General features: G+C 38.2%; 1 protein-coding gene across 2 annotated transcripts; it reads right to left on the bottom strand.

Moving 5' to 3' along the window:
* Positions 1 to 4,246: 4,246 nt before the first annotated feature.
* prodhb (proline dehydrogenase (oxidase) 1b) lies at positions 4,247 to 22,217 on the bottom strand. Of its 2 annotated transcripts, XM_054774930.1 has the most exons (15): positions 21,870 to 22,015; positions 17,178 to 17,258; positions 16,063 to 16,271; positions 13,620 to 13,654; positions 13,046 to 13,153; positions 12,885 to 12,949; positions 12,673 to 12,789; positions 12,506 to 12,576; positions 11,824 to 11,905; positions 9,587 to 9,679; positions 9,372 to 9,518; positions 9,117 to 9,292; positions 7,149 to 7,247; positions 6,981 to 7,069; positions 4,247 to 5,181 (listed from the first exon to the last, which is right to left on the bottom strand). In XM_054774930.1, exons 3-15 carry the CDS (start codon positions 16,266 to 16,268, stop codon positions 4,991 to 4,993), a joined length of 1,479 nt encoding a protein of 492 aa, XP_054630905.1. In that variant the 5' UTR covers positions 16,269 to 16,271; positions 17,178 to 17,258; positions 21,870 to 22,015; the 3' UTR covers positions 4,247 to 4,990. The 2 variants fall into 2 exon arrangements, with proteins under 2 accessions (XP_054630905.1, XP_054630904.1); XM_054774929.1 differs by lacking the exon at positions 17,178 to 17,258 and having other exon boundaries at positions 21,870 to 22,217.
* Positions 22,218 to 22,374: the final 157 nt, after the last annotated feature.

Here is a 22,374-nt window from a genome sequence, read left to right as displayed (position 1 = left end):
TTTGTCATATATTTTCATCCTTGCAACGTAAGGGTGATGTAAACACTACCTGTGCGCTGCTCATCACAGCTAACTTGCGATAACGCATTTAAAATACAGATTGCCTCATCACGTATTGTGTAACGTCATTAAAGCTGCCCTTTTATGCAAAAGTTACTTTGAATTATTTTAGAACAGTATTAAGTGTCCCTACTCCGCCACTGAAAGAAAAAACATATCCCAATTTTAAGTCATAATTATGAGATAAAAAGTAGAAACTGTGCCGTGTGACGAAGAAAGGTGGCACATGTGCAGTTTTATCTCATAATTTCTACTTTTTATCTCATAATTATGACTTTTTATCTCATAATTTAGAATAGTAGGTAATAATTACGGCTTTTTATCTCGTAATTTGACTTTTTATCTCATAATTATGACTTTCTTATCTAATAATTAGGACTTTTTTTTTCATAATTTCGACTTCCATTCATCCATTTTCTATGCCGCTTATCCCCACTGGGGTCGCTGGGGTATGCTGGAGCCTATCCTAGCTGACTTGGGGCGAGAGGCGGGGTACACCCTAGATAGACAAACAACCATTCACACTCACATTCATACCTATGGACAATTTAAAGTCACCAATTAACCTAACATGCATGTTTTTGGAATGTGGGAGGAAACCGGAGTACCCGGAGAAAACCCATGCATGCACAGGGAGAACATGCAAGGTCCACACAGAAATGCCCAAGCGGAACCCAGGTCTTCCCAATCTCCTGATTGTGTGGCCAACATGCTAACGTGCTTTTACTTTTCATCTTAGAATTATGACTTAGCATTGGGATATTTTTTTCTTTCAGTGATGAAAACGGGCTTCCATACACTACAGCCTGCTTATGAGCACCAAACGTGAGAAAATCTACCATGTCCTTGACTGCTCCACTTTTGAGAGAAGAGGGACTCAAACTGTCGCTTTTGAAGTTGATGCTTTTTCTGACGTCATGAAGGAAAAACCTACTTCCTTGTGGACATGATACCACCTCTGACTCTCCCCTAGCTAGAAGAACCAGTCCCAAGTACGCATGTGCCCAACACTTCAGGAAGGACAGTGACGTGAAGTCTGTAATTGTACTTTCCTTCATCTTATAAGCTAACCTAGCATGATGATGCTAGCGTTTCTAACGTTTGTGTTCCCCTTTCCCACTTGTTAATGCTACGTTGTTGTACAGTATGTTCTATCTGGCATCTATTATGTTGGACAAGTGCAGAGTTATTGTGTATGTGTAAAACGTGGATAAAGTACATAATAACGCTTTGAGCACACATTCTAAATGGGAAACAAACACAGCTCATTAGCATTAGCTATAGGACACAAAACAGTGTGTTCCCAGGAGGGCTTACTACTACTAAAGCACTTATAAACTAAATTCTAAATTCTAGCATCTGAAAAAATCGGTTACTTTATAATACTGTAAAATATTACAGCCAAGTGTTTAACAAATACATTAAGAAAAATGTACCTTTGTATTCCAGCAACTTTCTTCTGGGCATCCTGCTTATGTCTGCACGGATACAGTGGAACCTTGGTTAGCATCATTAATCTGCTCCATAGGTCCGGCTCTAACCAAAACATACTCGATTTTTCCCATAAGAAAGAATGTCAATCCAATGAATCCGTTCCAGAAGCCAAAAATGTTCGAGTAAAACATATTTTTATACTTTTACATGCAGAAAACAACTCATAATGCATATAAATACATGTAAATGATGAATGAGAAGGATAAACATTAGGATTAAGGTTACTTTTACCTTCCCTGAAGACATGAGACAAAGACACGATGTGGCATCGAGATCAACACAGACACCACCTTCATGTTTTGCCTTGAGTTATTTATTGAATTCAATTGTGTTTCTGACCTCAAGTCTCTGCTTTTCTTTCTTGATCACGGCTGCAAAATAACCCAAAATGGAACCAAAGAAACCATGCATTGGCAAACTGCTAACAAGGACGTTTTGTGATAAAACTACATTAAGAACACAGTTGCACTCATGCTGTGTATTAATAACACTACAAGACGCGAGGCATATTACTAACAAGAAATGTACAAACTGCCCCTAACCAGGCCGCATGCTGACTTAGGGTCTGCTTTCCCTTTGGTGTTAGCCTGTCTAACTTTCTTTTTGTTTCGTGAAGTTGCAGCATTTCTTTCATGCGGTTGCTTTTCTTAGTATTTGTTTTCAATTGGGCAGCATTTTTAATTTGTAGCATTTTCTGTAGCATGCCTTTTATGGTGTGTTGTCAGTATGACGAGTATTAATGAATATATTTTTAGCTGCAAGGTTCTGTAGGGGTCTGCCAGTTAAGCTGCCAATAGAGTGTGTCTGGCTGCTGGAATCTGAACAATGGAGCGCAAATCCATCCAAATTTTCTTCTGTCTTTTCAATTGTTGAGTCCATTTCACACTAGGCTTGGCAGATGTAGTTGGTACTTTTTTTTTCTTAAAGGCGCCGGACTGCTTTGGGGTCCCAGGGAAAGCACAATGGCAAGGGTAAACAAACAATTTAATAAACACAACCACATAGAGTAGCGTAGTGTAGCTAAGAAGGCCCAAAGAAATCCGTTAAATGAGTCTTTTGCACTTCTTGTGTAAAACAAAGTCAACATTCATTATGTAAAGCAAATCAGCTCTGGCTGCTTCCACAACTGACTTGTGTGCTTTAAATGCAGGGAGACTGTGTGGAGCCCATGCTGTTTTTTGACTGACTTTACTGACTTGTGGCATTTTTCACACTGAATTATCTTCACAACTAAAAACTGCAGCTCTCTGTAAGAAGGAATTATTGGCAAATGGTTGCCTAAAGGCACGTCTTGCATCAAAAAGAACATGATCTTTAATTAAACCAATAGAATATAGAGGGACTCGCTGCTCTGTGGTGCTTCTCCACAATAAAACAGCTACACAAGTTTCTTCTGAGCGATGATTAATTCATTGGACTTCTGTGATGTGTATCGAGTGAAGCGTCGACTGTAATTAAATTATATTCTGCAGAGTGCTGATGGGCCAAATCAAAGGCTATCATTATCATGAAGCTGTGCAGTCGTCAAATACTGATTGTATGTCAATACCAAGTTGGAACATTTCACAGGATTAAATAACAATGACTGTTTAAATGATTTGTTTCTTTCATTTACATTTATTGATCTTAAAACCCTTAAATGTAACACGCGTACAAGTAATAATCCATCCATCCAATTTCTATCCTCAGTCGGCTTGCAGGGGTATGCTGGAGCCTATCCCAGCTGTCTATGGGCGAGAGGCGGGTTACACCCTGGACTGACAAGTAATAATAATTTTAAATTGCATGAAGTTGAACCGTCACAACAATAACATCCATATGACTATTTCCCCCCTTTTTTTAACCCTCCAGGATCCCCAAGAGAACACCAGCCTAGGACCGTTCAGAAAAAGTGCAATGAAATCATATACATTTTTTTTCCACTTTCAAAGCTTAAACCTTTTAATCAGCTCCAGCAATAATCAGAACTGTAACATTTTTGTTCATTTATGAAATATGTTTTAAATTGTTATACTATGGGGCCGCACGGTGGTCCCCGTGCATGCGTGGGTTTTCTCCATTCCAAAAACATGCATGTTAGGTTAACTGGCGACTCTAAATTGTCCATAGGTATGAATGTGAGTGGGAATGGTTGTTTGTCTATATGTGCCCTGTGATTGGCTGGCGACCAGTCCAGGGTGGTGGAAGTCAGCTGGGATAGGCTCCAGCATACCCCTGCGACCCTTATGAGGGATGAAAATGGATGGATGGATTTTTATACTACTTTAAAAAATATATTTTAAAGAAAATATAAATGATGAAGTGCAGAGTACAATGTTTGGGGTGAACTTACTTGACAATTGTACAGTATACAGTATGCCAATAAACTATAACTACATTTATTTTGATGCATTACATTTGTTTTTATATACAGTATATAAAACACACACTTAGTATCCTTGGTAAAAGTGCTATAAGATCATATTCATTATGTTTCAAAGTCATTTATGATACTTTTTTTTCTGCAAAGAGCCTCACTTTTTCATTACTTTTTTTTTCCACAGATACAACACTCTCTAAATTCCACCAAACGCATTACAGACTACGTACTGGATGAGATCTCTCGTATGTGAAACGTCAGTTATAATAAAAGCTAGTTACAGCCACCTTGTGGTTTGTTTTTTTCCCTGATAAGAAAAAAAGACATCTACAGTATTTGAGACGTGGTGTTTATTAGTTCAACTCGACAATGCACCTTTTTAGCCACATGAGGTCTAAATATAAGACATGGCTCTCAGTACGCACTGCAAACTACAACCACAATAATAACAACGCAATATAGATACAGTTCTTGTATTGGATCTCATTAGACTTTGAAAGCGTACCAGTGAGTCTTGTCTTTTGCCAACACAAAAACGACAACATAGACTTGCAGGCATTTGTATTAAAAGTGAATATCCCTCCCTGAATAGCGAGCACTATATGCCCTCAATATACGATATAGCTTCTTTCTTCCTGAAGGCACGAATAACAGCATAATGTCTGCGATGAAGAGTGATGTGTTGTAATCTTGTTTATGGTGTCCCTTACTTAAAAAAAAGAATTACCATTTAAACAAAGCCTTTAAGTTTTGTGCGTCGCTGTCCTTGTGCGTGATGAATAGCGGGATAGAAAGGAACGTCCATACAGGACTTGTTGACATTTTCACGATTCCTGTTAGAGCACTAAAGATGCCCACTTGATTGATGTGAGAGCTTTGCAGACAAAAGGAGGGCAAAAGAAAGAAAGGCCACAGATGTATAGGGGGATAGAACATCGACAAGTGATGGAGGCTGGTGGATTGCAGTGGGAGAAATAAAAGAATGAAATGCAGACACAAGGATAAAACATGAAGACAGGTAGGAGACGGCAAAGAAGAGGAGGAAAAAAAACTGACATTATCTGCTCCTCTGTGCTTTCAGTAGAGCGGCCTATAGAGAAGCTCTCTGGAGGCAATTCTACGTTTCAGCTCCTTCCACAACAGCTCCCTCTCCTTTTGGACGCCCTTCATAAAGCCTCGGTTCTCCTGGGCTCTCCGAGTCAGGTAGGGCATCACCTCGTTCACTGGGCCGTAGGGGACGTACTTATAGACAGGGAAGCCTGCTTGGCCTGGGGTTACAGGGAACATGGAAACATAATGTCACATAGATAGCTGGTAGATACAGTACATACCATGAATGCAAAATTTATAACCGAGGTGTTCAGTTACCTGACCACATAAACCGGTAAGTCTCATGTCAAACGGGAGGACAAAAAAACTATATAGTAGTTGTTGGGAGTTGTAGAAAAGGAAGTAGCAATGGTCATACACTGAAAAATAATTTATATAGCTCCATTTTCCTATATTGGATAAAACAACAACAGTCCTAAAGACCGTCCACACTGGCTGCTCCGTCCCTCCGGAAAACAGCAAAGAATCACGTCTGTTCCCATCAATACAAGAACCTTTCAAGTGAAGCAGATAACTTCCTGATGCCGCTGGTTGTGTGTGTGATTGACAAACAGCAGGGCAGGAGCCGACAGCAGCAACTCATGGAGACAAGTTGTCAATGCCGAGGTGTCTCGTTTCATGTGTTATCGCATTGGGCTGCCTCACCCAGTCTGTGTGGTCTGCATATAAAGACAGCTGAGGGATGAATGCTCAGCTAGCCAACAGTATTAAGGCGGAGTATGGACTTAAATCAGGGGTGTCCAAAGTGCAGCCCGGTAGCCATTTGTGGCCTGCGGCTCATAGCCTAGTGGTTAGCATGTTCGCCACGCTGTCAGGAGATCTGGAAAATCCGGGTTTGTATCTCTGTTTGGGCACCTGTGTGGCGTCTGCATGTTCTCCGTGCGTGCGTTGGTTTTCTTCGGGTACTCTGGCTTTCTCCCACATTCCAAAAATATGCACATTAGGTTAATTGGAGACTCTAAACTGTCCATAGGTATGAATGTGAGTGTGAATGGTTGTTTGTCTATATGTGCCCTGCCATTGGCTGGCGACCAGTCCAGGGTGTACCCCGCCTCTCACCCCAAGTCAGCTGGGATAGGCTCTAAGCTCATACCCCCACGACCCTAATGATTACAAGCACTATAAAAAATGGATAATGGGCTCTGTTTTCATTCTAAATGTATAATTTAACAATAAAAAAAAAATCAAAAACAGAAAAAAACAGAAGAAATCAGCAGTAATGTTATGGGAATAATGTCAAAATGAAAGTAAACGAGGAAAAGTCGCAATTTTATGACAATAACATTGTCATGTTCTGAGGAAAATAATTGGTAATTTTAGTAGCATAAAGTTGATATATTGAAGAAAAAATACTTTTTTTAGGAAAAGAAAATATTATCGGAATAAAGTCATAATATTACGAAAAAAAGTTGAAAGTTGAAAACATTTTTAAAAAACAACAAAAGAAAAAACAGCTGTAATTTCACAAGAATAAAGTAAATACTGTATTAAGACAGAAGTCATATTGTAATGAGAAAAAAAGTTGCAATTTTAGGAGAATAAATTTGTAATGTCATTTTAGTAACACAGAATTAAAATATTAAAGAATAAGCAAAATATTGTTGTAATTTTTGGTAAATTAGTTTGGGAAAAAGTTATAATATTATGGGAATAATGTCATAATATATGAGAAGAATATTTACAAAGAATATTTAAGAAAAAAGGGTTTAAAAAAAAAAAGCAAAAATGAGAAAAACGCAGAGGCCAAAGTTCATACTAATAATACGCTCTCACTTTTATCACAAAGCTGAGATGCAGTTTTTTCTTGAAATATTCTACCTACATGTTTTGCTTTACAAAATATCAAAGAGGCCCTTGCATCCTTTCCTCCCTCAGTATGTGTCCCTTGGTGGAAAACGTTTGGACACCCCTGACCTATTAAAGGTTAAGGGAGGTTCATGAGGTTTGTTTTGCTCACCCAGTGGGAAGCTGATCTGGTCACACATGCCCAGTAGTTGGCCAAAGAAGACTTTGTTCTCTCTGGGCAGCAGAGCCAGCTCGTTCATTCTGATGGCGAGATTTACAAACATAAGCATTTACATAAAACTGGAAAATCGCACAAGCATGAAAAGAAGTGAAAACATACCTCATCAATGTGTGTTTCACTGTGTTCTCATTATGGGTTGCAACCATAACGTTGGCATTCTGATTCAGCGCAATTTCATCCAGCACGAAATCTAAACATCTGAATACAGACACAGTTTCGTAAAGCTTGTAATTCTAATTTTTAAATTAATGTAATTGTAAATTCCTCAGTGATCATGTCAACATGTTGAAATCCCAAAGAAATAAAATAATTGCAGACTATAACCATGCTTGTTACGTCATAATGTATCATTGCAATTCTCAGATACAATGCATATGCGCCCCCAAGTGGCTGTGAGCAGTACAGAAATCACATCAATCCGATTGGATGGGCGCTATTAGTGTCAGTCCTCAACATGTACAGTTAAGCATATCTTATTCATACCCTTGCCTAATTTTGAGTTAAAGGTTTGTACTTTTTGGATAGTATCTTCTGGCTGGAAAATTACACAAGAAAGTGTCAAAAGGCTTAAAGAAGTTAAGTTAGAGTTTCATCACCATTGTCAGTGTTTTAGTGTTTTGAAACTATCAGTTTTTGCACCTTCTAAAGGATCCTGGTAACCTCTAGCATAATCTGGAACAGCAGTTTTCAAGTTTTGAGGTAGAACTCTGGGATGCGCAAAAAGACTTCATAGGAGGCAAAGCAGCTTGAGCAAAATCAAGAAAAAAAATCTGCTAAACTAATTTCACTGATGTCTTGTTTTTATGTGCTCAATTGTTAGATAGGGTGACCACATAAAAGGAATCATTTTGTGGGGGAGTAGAGGAGGCCCCAAACGTATTATATTGATCATATTGACCAGGGGTCGGCAACCTTTACTATCAAAATAGCCATTTTGCCCCCTTGCCCACTAAAGAAAAATTGTCTGGAGCTGCAAAACAGCTTATAAACTTTTAAAAGTTTTAATATTTCTTAATTTAACCTGTTACAACAGAATACAACAAACACCAGTATGCATATGTAACGGATGCCAACTAGTGGGGTGGTGACAGTACGCCTCAAAAAATATTTGGCACAGTGATTGACAGCCTCTTAATTTTAGCTCACTAGCTAACACTGCTCGACTTAACTATCAATCAGTGGACTTATGTGGTCGCCTGTTCGAGCCCGGCATGTGCATGGCTGGACTGCAGGAATGACCACTGTTATATGTGTAGGTCTACTGTACTCTGAAATAAATTACTACTTTTCATAAATGGGTGCTTACTTTGAAAATGTCTTTCAACATTTTTTGTTGTTTCTTGCCACATATCAAGCATATAGGTAAGCCAGCATCATTGGCAGAGAAGACAAACAATTAAAAACTACTTTCTTCTGAAATGTTTTTTGAACTCAGCCGCGATGCATTCATGGTCTTACAGAAAGTTGGATATTTGTAACTTTTTTCAAAATGCACATACTCTCCACTCAGGTATTAAAAAAATATTCACGCATTGCGTAGGGAGCCACAACACAGAGGCTGAAGAGCCACATGGGGTTGCCAACCCCTGATCTCGGCCCTGATCCTGATCGAAATCATTCTGTTTAATTATACATTTAGAACATGGGATATGCATATATTGCAAAAAAGTATGAACCATTTTGGACATGGAACTTTTTGTCAAAATTCATATTTAAAAATACAGTACATATCTACATATTTTTACCATCTTTGCCACTTTCTAGTGTAATTTTCAGGTATATGTTCACCAAATAAATTATTGCTTTAGTTGACATTTGGCCAAAGTTAACCGTAGCATTTAAACTCAATGAATTGTGTGACATGGGGCTTTAAATTTCATTATATTAAAATTTTGTTATGTCAAAAAAATAACTACATGACACATGACCGGGGTAAATGAGGCTAAAGGCAAAACTGGTCCACATCATTTCCTTTTTTGCAACAAAAACATTTTTCAGACTAAAAACTAAGAACATGTCTTTTGTCAGCACTTTCATCATCTCCCAGACAGTACCCTAATGTCTTACCTGTGGTACATTGTGTTGGTAGACTCATAGTCAGGGTTAATGGGGTCCTCATAACCAAACTCTAAGGCCCTCTGCCGTTCCTGATGCATGTAGGCACCTCGCACCAATTTGGCAGCAAAGTGCCAGCCCTCACGGCGAGATACTTCAACATCCAAAGTTATGTTATCATAAGCCTCCTGCGCACAAACATTTGAGATGAATGACTAAATAATGCAGGAACAAAGTCACCTTTAAAACAGTGATGTTCACATTGACCTTTAGGTAGCATTGGTATGTATTGAAGATGACCGGCTTGTCTTTATTGTAAACTCTCTGCATCTCCAGAGTCAGTCTGCTGATGGCCGGCTGCAGGTAGGTCTGCTCTGCATCCACCATCAAGCGGACGCCATTCTCTTTAGCATGCTGGCATAAAAAAATCACCGCTTGTCACTTTAGATAACATACCTCGTGACCAGGCTGCGGTACATTACCTTCGCTAAAACATCCATACGCTGTAATATCCTCTTCATTTGTCCCTCCTCCTCTGGACTGAAGTCTTTCAGCAGAGGCTCCAGCTCACCAAGCTGAGCACACAACCAAAGACACCATGATAAAATGGACACAGCCACAACTTGTCTTTGCATTTTGTCTCAAAACAAGTGATATTAAGTTCAGGGGTGACAAAATTAAAGCATTAATTGTGATTACTTAATGTCATATTTAGTGTTAGTTTTCTTAATTGTGTTAATAAAATGTTTAATCTCTAACTTCACTGTTTCTGTATGTGAGTTGTCTTTTTAAAAAAATCTGTTGTCATGCATTGTGCGTGAGTTTTTGTGGGTGGAAATGGTCAGTCACACCCTGAAGTGAACTTTGATTGGCTGTCATTGTGTTTGGGCTTGTTTAGCATAACCTGATAGGCTCCCACTGAAATTGGAAGCACATGTGAGAGTTTTCGACCAATAAATGTCAAATAAATGCCCAGACAGCACCACTGATAAAAGGACAGTGATATGCCTTTTTTGGAAGGAGGTTGCTTACCACCAAAGCAGCTCAAGTTTAGCTTACCACATCAACGCAAAGCACCTCAGCAGCTATTTGCGCTACTTCCATTGTTATCTGGATTACAACCACTGCCATCCGGGCTGCCATTTCAACTAACATATAAGTCCACCATGCGATATTTTAATTAACATTTTATTTCTGCAAGATTTTTGAGTCCTCTAATCCTGTTTTAACCGAGCCTGTTTCAAATTCTGAAACCTGGAACCTGAGTAGATGCTCTAATGCTCAACCCTTCAATTTTAACCGTGTCTATTGCTGATGTTTTCTATGCTTTGAGAAAGTTAGACACAAGCAAGGCAGCCGGTCCTGATAATCTGGACCCCTTATTTGTCAAATTGGCTGCCGACTACATTGCAAAGCCGCTTTCTTACATTTTTAATTTGAGCTTGAATTCAAACAAAATTCCAAAGTTTGGAAATCAGCCTTTGTGCTTCCGCTCTGAAGGATCACCTTCAGAGGTGAATAACTATAGACCAATTTCTAAACTTGTGTTCTGGCTAAAACATTTGAAAAAATTGTTAGCGAACAATTAAAAATAATTTTAGATGCTAATGGCATTTTAACAAAATTTCATTCTGGCTTTAGAAAGCAGCATAGTACTATTACTGCTGTCTTATAAGTCAATTATTTTCTTCAGGTTTTAGATTGTTAAAAAATATTGTGTGGCACTATTGATTCGTCTAAGGCATTTGATATGGTCAATCATAAACTGTTGTTCGATACACTGCTCAAGACTGGTATCTCAAGCCAGGTTTCCACTTGGTTTGACTATTTGCAAACAGAACACAGTGTGTCCAACTGCTTCCTCTTCATGTTTTCTGAACATCCTCAAGTTCCAGTCCTGGTACTAATTTTATTTACCATTTATATCAATAACTTGTGTGATAACTTATCAAATGCTTTGTATCACCTTTGTGCCAATGACGCAGTCATTTATTGCTACTCTTCTTTGCTTGCCCAGGCTTTAGGATTTCTACAGATAGCTTTTAATACAATTCACACTCGTTGACAATCATTGAAACTGGTTTTAAATGCAGAGAAAACTCAAATCATGGTATACTCTCATAAACATGAAATTACAGAGCCGGTCAAAACCATTCCAACTAGCAATGGCAAGCAGATAGAGATGGTCACTAGTTACAAGTATCTTGGCTTTCTGCTTGATCGAGAACTCTCTTTTCAAACTCACATTGCTACTTTGGTCCGTAAATTGAGGGTAAAACTTGGATTTATTATAGAAATAAATCCTGTTTTTCCCACAGAGCTTGGAAATATCTTCTCTCTGCAACTTTTCTGCCGTTGATTGATTATGGTGATGTTTTGTACATGAGTGTCTCATTAAAATGTCTTCGGGCACCGGACACTGTTTATCATTGTTCATTATGCTTTGTTTGAGGTTGTGGTCGCCTCACTCACTACTGTGAGCTCTATGCCAAGACAGAGTGGCCCTCCTTGAGCCGACGAGCAATGCTTGTGTTTGTAATTGTTTATTGTCTATAATTTGTTGCCTTAAACTTTTTAAAATGTTGTATTTATTATGATGTGTGCTACTGGCCTCTTGGCCAGATTGCCCTTGTAAATGAGATCCTGATCTCAACGGGTCTTATCTGGTTAAATAAAAAAATAAATAAAATATTTGATTCCCTTTTTCAGCGTGACTGACCTTAACATTTGGGACAACGAGCATTTCCGACAGGTTTGCTCTATCATCTAAGAAACTGTTCCAGTCAAGGAGGTCAATAGTTCTGTCAAAACAAAAAGTTGGAAATACAATCAGCACCATCAAAACTGTTTGTTTTTGTTGCAGTTGCAATTCTACAAGATGGCAGTCACTGCATTTGACATTTCATGATTGGTCGGCATCCAGCAGCTCATGTGCGTTAAAGCAATGGTCGTTGCATTACTCAGCTGTTGCTGTGAAATGAATTCATGGTCCACATGCCATACTGTTGTTTACAATGAGCTCATCAGGGATATTAATGCTGACTGAGCAGTTTGCTTCTTACCACTATTTCAAAATTGGTTCTGTTGTTTCTCTTTATTAAAGTAAAAAAAATTATGTTGTTATATAAAATGAGTTTTCACATTTTTGCAATAACACCCTCTCTCCAATTTGGCTTCCAATTAATGCCCCTTCCTCTTTGCGGTTTGGGTAAATTAACGCCCCAGCTGTAATTAGAGCATTTATAGTACAATATGCCTCAACAGTTAAATTGCCACAAATCAATTCTGACGTTCAAATGCATATTTAACTTCAGGAATAGAAATATAATAACAAACTGGCCTACAATTTCAGACAGCACCTATTAATATGCAACAATGATAAAAGAGATGTTTTTACTCACCCTGAAGCTTCCTCCCTCCCTGCAGCAAACACACTGTAATGGTCTTTTTCACCCAGCCTGTTTAAAAATTCCTAAACGGACACATTGCAAACATGCAAACACTTTATCAACAGAAATACTATTTACTATGAATTCTGACAACTTCAGCATCAGAACAAAGAGGCTACCTGCAACTGTCTCAGGTCCAGCTTCTGCTCCGAGATGTCAACGCCATCTTGACCCTGCTTCGATGCCAGGAAGTTAAAAAACCGCCGCCATTTCACCAGGAGCTCAGAGAACTGAAGCTTAAAGAGCAAACATCTCTGTTCAGCACAATGCATCGCAACAAGAGCGGTGATGACATCTGATGCATTGAACTCCTCAAGCTGAAACATCTCACCAGAAACTGCGGTCGTCCCAGAGCGGTCATTTTGATGGCGGAGAAGCCATCTCTTGAACTCCCACCTAGATGTTGACAGGGTTCATTTTATTACGAATCAAAATAGGTGACTATGTGTGCATACGCTTCACTATAACATGATATAGTCAGTGCCTGCTTACCAGATGCTTGGATACATTTAATGAACGTTTCCATATGTTGGTCGCATTTGCTCTCATCTGCATAGAAATATGTATGGGATCCACCAAACTCCTCATTGCAGCCATTACCTGATGATGACAAAATCGCATGTGTTTTATCATCTTAAATGGCAAGCACACTGGTACGATTTGATGAGATACACCTGAAGGACCGTTCAAAAAATTGCATTGCAGTCAGTTTTGTCCAAGGCATTATTGTTTCTGTGAACACTGTGTTTCATACATAGAATAAGCATTCAATTTTCCCACTATCAGACAATTTTTTTTCAACACATCAGAAAAATAAGAACATAGAAACCATAGTTGAAACATATGCTTATTGTTCCTGTCCAATAAAAGGCATGTATCTCCAAATGTGTTCATTTACTTTAAACCAATCTGAAAAAGAGGTTGTTTTTCTTTTAATCTGGATGAAAATAAAAATAAAACCTCACAAAATTAGGGGATAGATTCTTCTCATTGGATATCGTCATGCAAGTGTCCATAATGACCAGTGAATGAATAGTGTGTACAAAACTCAAGCAATGCAACTAACCTTTGCTCCCTCTCTGACGACCAGATGCACTTGAGCTGAATGAAAGAAAAAGGAGTCTGTTTAATTATTATTATCATTTTTTCAATTGTCCATCACAATTATTTAGATTTTGAATCATTCATCAACTAAAGCGATGTAGGGGTAGATTTTGGGGCCAGGGAAGAACCCATGACTCCCCTGATTTTCCTTTCACTTTCTTTTCATTGCAAGAATATTTTTAGACATTTCCTTGAAAATGAGTGATAAATAAATTAATGAATTGTTATTTTTCAAACTATTTTGCGTTCAATGGGATGGAAGTATAGCTCTCTGAATGTTCTGAACTCCTGTTTCCGTGCCAGTGTCTTATTATTATTGTGTCATTGGCTGTAGCTCAAGTCCCCATAGCATTCTTGTTTAGATCACAAACTAGGTGAGATTCAATCAACAGCACCGCTGCTGGTTGCAGCCCATTTTGCCTCAACAGCTACTCGACTCATGGCGCTGCTTGATGTGATGATGTTTAGTCTGGCAAGTTTGAACTTTAAGTCAGCTGTCAGTCTGCGTCAGTGTCACTTAAACACTTGAACAGACTCACAGCAAGCTTTGTTTTATTCACAACGTCTGACCTTTATTTTACTACAGATGTGTGAAATATAAAAGGTCAGGTTATTTAGGTCTGAGGGCTATCATGTGAATTAATCTGACAAGTCCATTTGTCTTGTTCTGTCAACGTAATTAGCATTAAATATATTCACTGAGTTCAAAGCATGATGCATGACCTTGTAGAGCTCCAAATGGAGTGTCCTTCTTGCTGCTGTCGGGACACGAGCGCTCACATGCTTGTACATGAGGTCACGTCAGCTACGCGCTCCTCATGTGACAGAATTCCGAACAAGCGAGAAATTCTCTTCGGTAGCCGATCGGAGCAGGACTTTACTTCCTGATTGTGATTCACAACTAGGACACAATGCTCCCTATTAGACTACAATTCACACTACCTTAGTTTCAGTTGTTTCCTGATTTAATTCCAATGTGTATTTTAGATTTAATTCAGAGTGGTGATTCAATTAAGTTACTGTATCTAAATAAACTTTTTTGAGGAGTATTTTGTTAAGTTGAGTGTCCCTGTTAAAAGAAAACAGATTTTTTTCATCCACCATCCTAATGTGAGACATGAACACATATGTATTTCTCTTTTCTGTGTGTTCTAAAGACATAAAAACAGTTAAAAGGAGACAACTCATTACCACACGTAATGAATGGGACACTCCACAACATGTAATACAGTATTTTGTCCTATTTTGGTCCTTTTAAGCATTACCGGAACTTCCTTCCTGGGTGCATTGATTTCACATAGCAACATAGATACGAAAGCCTGCACCTAGCATTAACTTTTCCATACTCAAAAATAAAAACACAAAGTCGCTCCAATATGTAAGCCAGTTGCTAGCCGGCTTGTAGCTAGCCTGTGTGGTGTGGCAAGGTATCAATGTGGCAGTAACATAGTTCGATCGACGTAACAATGACAAAAATAATAATAACAAAGTAGCTGTAGCTTGATTAATATGCATGTCACATTATTGTTGGCGCTTTTTGGAGTTTTTTTCAGAAGGCTTTATAGGCAGAATATGTGTTTCCCACTACGTGCATTCTCAACTCTGTTTTTAAATCTTTTGAATGCACAGAAAAGAGAAAGACATGTGTGTTCATGTCTGACATAAGGATTGTGGATTATGGACAAAATTCCCCCAAAAAAGTGGTTTTCTTTTAAACCTTGGCTGGGCCTACTCTCCCTGTCTTTATGTATGTAGAACGATTGTGTTATTAGACTCATGAGGCTCACAAATAATGTTGTGCCAGTGAATTCTGCGATGCAACAAGATGCTCTGCTGTATTATGTAAGCAGGAATATTAATTCAAGCAAGTCCAAAAATAAAAGGTTTTAAGTTGTATAAGTTTGTAAGTTTGTTTCGGAAATAAGAAGCAAGATAAATTAAGATAAGTGATAAATAAGTGTCATAGCCTACCGTATTACACAAATGTAACATTCTGTTTTTATGTCAGTGAGTTTGACGCAATTTTAAAAAGCATATACTGTATCGCCAAGTTGTATTTTTGTTTTTTTATCTGAAGAATAACAAATCATGACAGACAAAACGTGCAGCATATGAACATTCCAGTAACAATTTGCATTTTTTGTACATTTAGTTGAGCGAAATGGGGAAGAAAATACATTTGAACGACTTGGAACAAGTTCACACAGAGATATTAGTAGAGAATAAGTAGAAAATAATTTGGAGTGAATAAAAATTTCATTTGACTTAATTTGTTTATGTCAACATGTTTCACAGACAGACAGACAGACAGACAGACAGACAGACAGACAGATAGATAGATAGATAGATAGATAGATAGATAGATAGATAGATAGATAGATAGATAGATAGATAGATAACATTACTGCATTGTTGTCTGCTCAGCCTCTTCCTGGCTGATGTCCTCCTCCACACTGTAGTCCAACACAGACCCCACACCATAAGCCAGGTTCCTTTGGATCAGCGGCCTGATGGCTTTGTGGTCCTCGCCGGCCACAAACTGGCCATAAAATGTCATCTTCATCAGCTGATCAAAGGCTTTCTGACCCAGCAGCTTCTTCCCAAAATCCATTATCTGAGCACAGTGAGAGACAGGATGATATAACCTCATCGCTTTCCTGAATCATTTAAATACATTCCGTCTGGTGGAACATTGGAAAGAACCACTTCAGCTTTGAATACACAGCCGGTATTTTATTGCTAAGAATCACGCTGGTGGCTGCGACGCTTCATCAGGACTATTTGACAACACTTTAGATGATGTAAGGCACTGCTCTGCTGGCATGTGAGTCACTATGTCCCCGGAGCAACAGGTTGTGTGTCGACATGTTTTGAAAGAAAGTGGCTTGCCTGACAAGACTGTCAGTGAAAACGTTAAAGCAGCAGTGCTCTCCCTTATTAGCAGCAGAAACTCCTCTAAAGCAGGGACACATAAAGAAAAGCAACTGCTCCTGTAAAGTGAGAGGCGAAGACAGCTAAAGGGGGAGCCTTCTTGAAGCACTATAATGTTTCATATAAATCTCATGAATGCAAAATGATGAGGCCTGCTAGTATGACAGAATAAGAAGTGCAGTGGAACCTCCAAAGTCTAAAGCTGGTATGTTCCAGTGTTGAGCGGTCAATATCATAACAGCTTATAACTGGACAGGAAATTGTTCTAGTTCTAACATTTTCTACATGCATTATTAACGATCATTCGGGTGTAAAAAGAAGTTAACCCCCATCCATCTTTGGTGAGGGGGAAAATGTGGTTATCATATGTGATGTCATATGTGTTTATGATCTGATCATAACAGCTAACAGTGACAGTGTACTGAAAAGTTCAAAAGGATTAAACATTTTCTGGACATAGACTTTGAAAAAACAAAAGGTCAAGTTGTTATTTCACAGATAAGATATGTGAAAAAAATACTACAAGGATTTGAAATGGAAGGGAAGCCTAATATACAGTATCTGTCCACACGCACTAGACCAGACCTACATTTTGTGGTCAGTAAACTCTCTCAGCATTTTGACGATCCAACTGAAGAGCAGTGCAACACCAGAAAATGTGTTCAGGTATCTGAAAGGTACAACAGAACAAGGTTTATACTTTAAAAGAAATGACCGAAGTAAACTGGAATTGAGAGTGTAGCGATGACGCAGACTGGTCATCAGACAAAACTGACATGCACAGCACATCAGGTTATTGTGTCAATGCTTCTCAAATAGTGTGTCGGGCCCACCTGGGAGGAAAACATTTCTGTCCCCCATGACAGAAAATAATTGAAAACCACTGGCCTATGTGAAGGAAGTGCTTTGATTTCATGGAAAACAGTTGCACGCTCTTGAAGCTGAATGCATTGCTTTAGCATCTGCATAGAGGAACGTATGTATTTACAACAGTTACTGACTGAGAGGAATGGACACATATCAGCATGCTCAAATAAAAGTGTCCAAAGATAATCAAGGCACAATAGCACTTGCCAAAAATCCTATAAGCAGGCAGAGGTCCAAACATATCGACATCAAATTCCTGAATTGTTAGCTGCCTCGTGCTAGCAGTTTTTTCTATTTAGAACACACAGAAAGGAGAAAGACATGTGTTCATGTCTCACATACGGATTGTGGATGATGACAAAATTCCAAAAAAAGTGCAGTTTTCTTTTAATCCCGGCTAGGCAGTGGTCTTCTGTGTGCGTGGGAGTCAAGCATGACATCAATGTGGAGCCTTAGGACATATTTATTAATCATTCCAGACAGACTGCAATCATGAACACAATACCGAAGCTCAGCTTCCTCATCCTTTTAGCGCCATGAATATATGTGGGTCATTCTCTTGAAAGTGGTACCAAAAGTACCAAAGTTGTTATTTTCTAAGCAATTTGCATATTGAAATAAATTATCACTTGTTTTTTCAGTTTATGAAGAAAAACTTACAAGAAAATATCACATGTGTATTTCATGGCAGTTTACTGTTTACTGAAATCCCAATTGTTGTGTTTAAATTTTTAAAAATGTTCTAATTAATTTACTTTTTTGGATAAATGCTTGAATTGCTCTTTGTATGAGTAAATGAAAGAGTTTGAAGGCAAAGATTCATGTCTCAGATAAGGATTGTGGATGATGGGCAAATTCCAAAAAAAGTGCAGTTTTCCTTTCCAATATTTTAAATTCATCTTTCTTAGGACAGCTCTGGGGCCTCACCTATAAACTTGCGTACGCACAAAATGGGGCCGAAAAGTTGCATATGCCATTTTCCACGGCAAGTATGGTACCTATTTAAAAACGCAACTTGACGTGAGAATGTGTGCACCGCTATGCCACCTTTGGCGACGCACATTTGAAGTGCTGAAGTGAAATCATATGTTAGAAATAAACATGCAATGGAAGCCAATAAAGATTTATCCATCATTGCATGAAAACATCACGCCATTATTGACTTAAAACATTTGTGGAAAGTGTTGTTATTTTACACGACAATGTTTGATATCATTTGTCATTTCTCATAAACACCGTTACGCACGAGCGTATAGCATCCCGACTAAAAGATACATGAAAAACACAACGCAGCGCTTGAATACTTCATCATTTTATTTTATACTCATGATAATATTATGTGTTCGATTAATATTAATTACAACAAACATATTTTCACTATAGAACATTTAGTATGTTGTTAACACGTATTATTTTGAATAATTACCTCCGAACATTAAAGCTCTACCACTGCGTAATACGTACCCGGAACTCACTCGGTCCCGCGCATGCGCAAGGACTACATCACTTCCTCCTTTAGCTAATTTTTACGACAGCACTTCTGTGACGTCACGTGCTGTGGTAGTTCTTATTTTTTAAACGTATGAACATAAATAGTCAATAACCATACTTATATATGTAATATGTTGGGGGGTTATTTTATAAGTGACTCTTCTTAAAATGGAGATGTTTCTATCGTCTTATGACATCCACCAAGACTGAGCTTTGTAGAAACTTACGCAATGCACGTAGCGCAGACGTAAACGTCATATCCGGTTACGTTTAACATACATAAATAAATAGAATAAAACACATAAAATGCAGTTATATGTCAATGTAAACAACCATAAGTAGAGTGCAATGATGGATTAATCTAGAGGATTTTTCTAAACGGGGAAATACCATCCATCCAAACATATCTTCCTCGCAAATGCTTTTGTGTGTATTTTTTTCAGTGGCAAAAAAAATCGTTAAATAATTTATGGAATAAAGAAAGGCTTATTAATTGTAATTGGATATGATATAAGAATAAAAAGACTTTGTTGTTGTTTCTCAAATTTCTATCTATCTTAATAACGTTTTTGGGAGTGGAGGGGGTACGTATATTGCTTGCTGCTGTAAAATAGATCGACGGAGGGCGTAGATTACACGTGCCTAACATGTGACTGCCAAAAAATAGCAAATGCCCGATGTAGACGTGTTCTGCACATGCGTAGAACCCAGTTGAACCGACCGCGTTCCGGGTACGTATTGCGCAGTGACAAGCTCATTTACAGCCGTAGCTTCTTGGCTCTTCCAACTTGGCACACACACCCGGCACACTGACCTCGAGTGTTGTCACCTGGAACTGGTTTGGTTTGGTTTGGTTTAGTTTATTTGAACATGAAGGTTACAATGAATACATCTCATGAATCATTCTTTGACAGTTCCACATGTGCAAAAGGAGTAGGAAGAAACAAAGCTTATTTAATCCTACCCCCCTTCCAATCTACATCTTGTACAGTACATGTTGTTCACTTCCTGCATTCCATGTCATGTTTTCAGTGATAGTCAGGATAATACATAATAGATAACGGTGAGATAGCCCTCCCCCCCAAAAAAGAAAGAACATTAATAATAATAATAATAATAATGATGACAATACTAAATAAATAAATAAAAAAGAACAAAGCATTTTCTTTTTTTTTTAAACACAACAAAGAAAATTATAAAAAAAAATATAAAAAAAATAAAAAATAAAAAAATAAAAAATAAAATAAAATAAAATAAAAAAAAATAAAATAACAAACCTGACAGAACAATCAGGACTCTTCTGCTTTGTGTTTAGCAAACATCAACTGCTTGTATTGTTTTTTGAATTTGCTCATCTCTGTACATTGTTTGAGTTCTTTACTCAATCCGTTCCATAATTTAATTCCACACACGGAAATGCTGTGGGTTTTCAGCGTAGTTCTCGCATATAAATGTTTTAGGTTTAATTTTCCTCTAAGATCATATTTCTCCTCTCTGATTGAGAAATACTTTATTAGGTTTTTGGGTAACGAGTTGTTGTTAACTTTATACATTATTCTAGCGGTTTGAAAGTGTACTAAATCTGCAAATTTTAATATCTGTGATTTTAAAAATAAAGGGTTTGTATGTTCTCTATACTTGGCATTATGAATTATCCTCACAGATCTTTTTTGCAGTACAGTGAGTGAGTGAAGATTGCTTTTGTAATTATTTCCCCATATCTCCACACAATACGTTAGATATGGTAATACTAAGGAACAGTACAGAGTGTGGAGTGATTTTTGATCAAGAACATATTTTGCTTTATTCAATATAGAGATATTTCTCGCCACCTTTTGTTGTATATATTTAATATGAGATTTCCAACTCATTTTTTCATCTATTATAACCCCAAGGAATTTATATTCTTCCACTTTTTCAATATCCGTTCCATTAATTTGTATTTGGTCGTACGTGTCCTTTCTACTATTACCAAATAGCATTATTTTAGTTTTACTTAAACTGCACAGTAAGCACATTTTTTTTCCTACTGGGATACATCTACTGTACTTATCATCTTGGAAATTAAAAGTTTCCCCCCCCCTGCAATTTGCTCACGTACCACTAGGGGTACGCGTACCTGGTACCTGGTTGGGAATCACTGCCGTACATAATGATGTTCCACAAGAAATTCTCCTGATCTGGACTGCATCTGGACTGCATTCTACTTTTAAATGAGGAACTAGGGTAAGTAGGAATGTGTAAATTGGGCTTCTTCAGCATATTTGCAGATTCCATTTGTTTTATCATGGTTAGTCACCATGTCTAACTGTGTTGAGGCTAACTGAAAGCAACATGGTCTGCGCAAACAGGGTGGCTGGCATGTCTGGAAAAACAAGTTGTAACTTGAGAGAGGTGGGAGTTATTACGTAGCTGGCCTGAGGGTCACACGCAACACGCAGATGAAAACAACTTTTGCAACAGTTGCAATATCTTTATTATCTAAGATTATCTTTTGTAGCTGTTGAACTGTCATGTTGTTGATGATGCTAGATAGATAGATACACCATCTAATGTAGCGGTATTTAAAATTCTGTATTTATAAAGCTGATGAAGCTCAGTTTTGACTGACATTGTCATTTAAAAAAATGTTTATTACTGTGTAGAACTGCATTATATTACACTGAGAGTCGTTGCTAAGATTTTGCACCATTGGAAACACTGCTCAGTACGCAAGCATGCTATGGTGGATATTGTGCAAGTGTAGTGGACAGTCAGTGTACACTTAGTCTTATTTCATTCCTAATGCAACTTCCTGCTTTAGGACCAGGAATAGCTATAGCAGAAACGTATTAAGTTTGTTTAAAGCACCAAACAATGATTACACTACTGGGGAAACATGTTAGGAAGGGGGAAATTAATGTGTCATTTAAAAACTATTTACCTCTTGATTCTTATCGACCAGGAAGTCGTAGGAGCACATCTTCAGAACCACCAAACTCCTGATGATCTCCAACGAATCCTTACTCTTATAAGCCTCTCTGGGATGGTCAAAGTCCACAGAGATCCCCTCACTGGCCCGTCCGAAACCATCGGACCGTGTTGCTGCGTCATCGCCGCCTATGTCAACCTGTGTGTGGGTTTGGCTCGCTGCTGCGAGCCGCGGTCGTCGGCTGGAGAATATCCGCCTGAGAGGCACTTGGGCCCGGGCCCGTGTGAGGGTTGCTGCCGGTAACATGAAGCGTGTCTGCTGCGTGTATGGAGCAAGACAAGTTCTCGCGTGTACAGCCTAGTGATGTGCGGATCGATACTGTAATGTTGAGACTTCCGATACCAGCTGTTAATGAGCTAAAATTTACTCTAAAATCAAGATATCGATATTTTCGATAATTCAGTCAATTGAGATTATGTTTGTCTGAAACGTTTGCCTTTTGAAAGGATGACCAATC

The sequence above is a fragment of the Dunckerocampus dactyliophorus genome, chromosome 4 (genome assembly GCF_027744805.1).
Source record: "Dunckerocampus dactyliophorus isolate RoL2022-P2 chromosome 4, RoL_Ddac_1.1, whole genome shotgun sequence".
NCBI classification, from domain to species: domain Eukaryota; kingdom Metazoa; phylum Chordata; class Actinopteri; order Syngnathiformes; family Syngnathidae; genus Dunckerocampus; species Dunckerocampus dactyliophorus.
The sequence above is the reverse complement of the archived record's forward strand: the minus strand, read 5'-3'. Positions and strand labels throughout refer to the sequence as shown.

Excerpts from the sequence above, each read along its gene's own strand:
- prodhb (XM_054774929.1), bottom strand. The coding sequence starts at position 22,163 with ATGTTACCGGCAGCAACCCTCACACGGGCCCGGGCCCAAGTGCCTCTC. Across the intron at positions 12,790-12,884 it reads TGGGACGACCGCAGTTTCTG|CTTCAGTTCTCTGAGCTCCT; the intron begins GTGAGATGTTTC and ends TTGCTCTTTAAG. Across the intron at positions 12,577-12,672 it reads TGGACCTGAGACAGTTGCAG|GAATTTTTAAACAGGCTGGG; the intron begins GTAGCCTCTTTG and ends GTGTCCGTTTAG.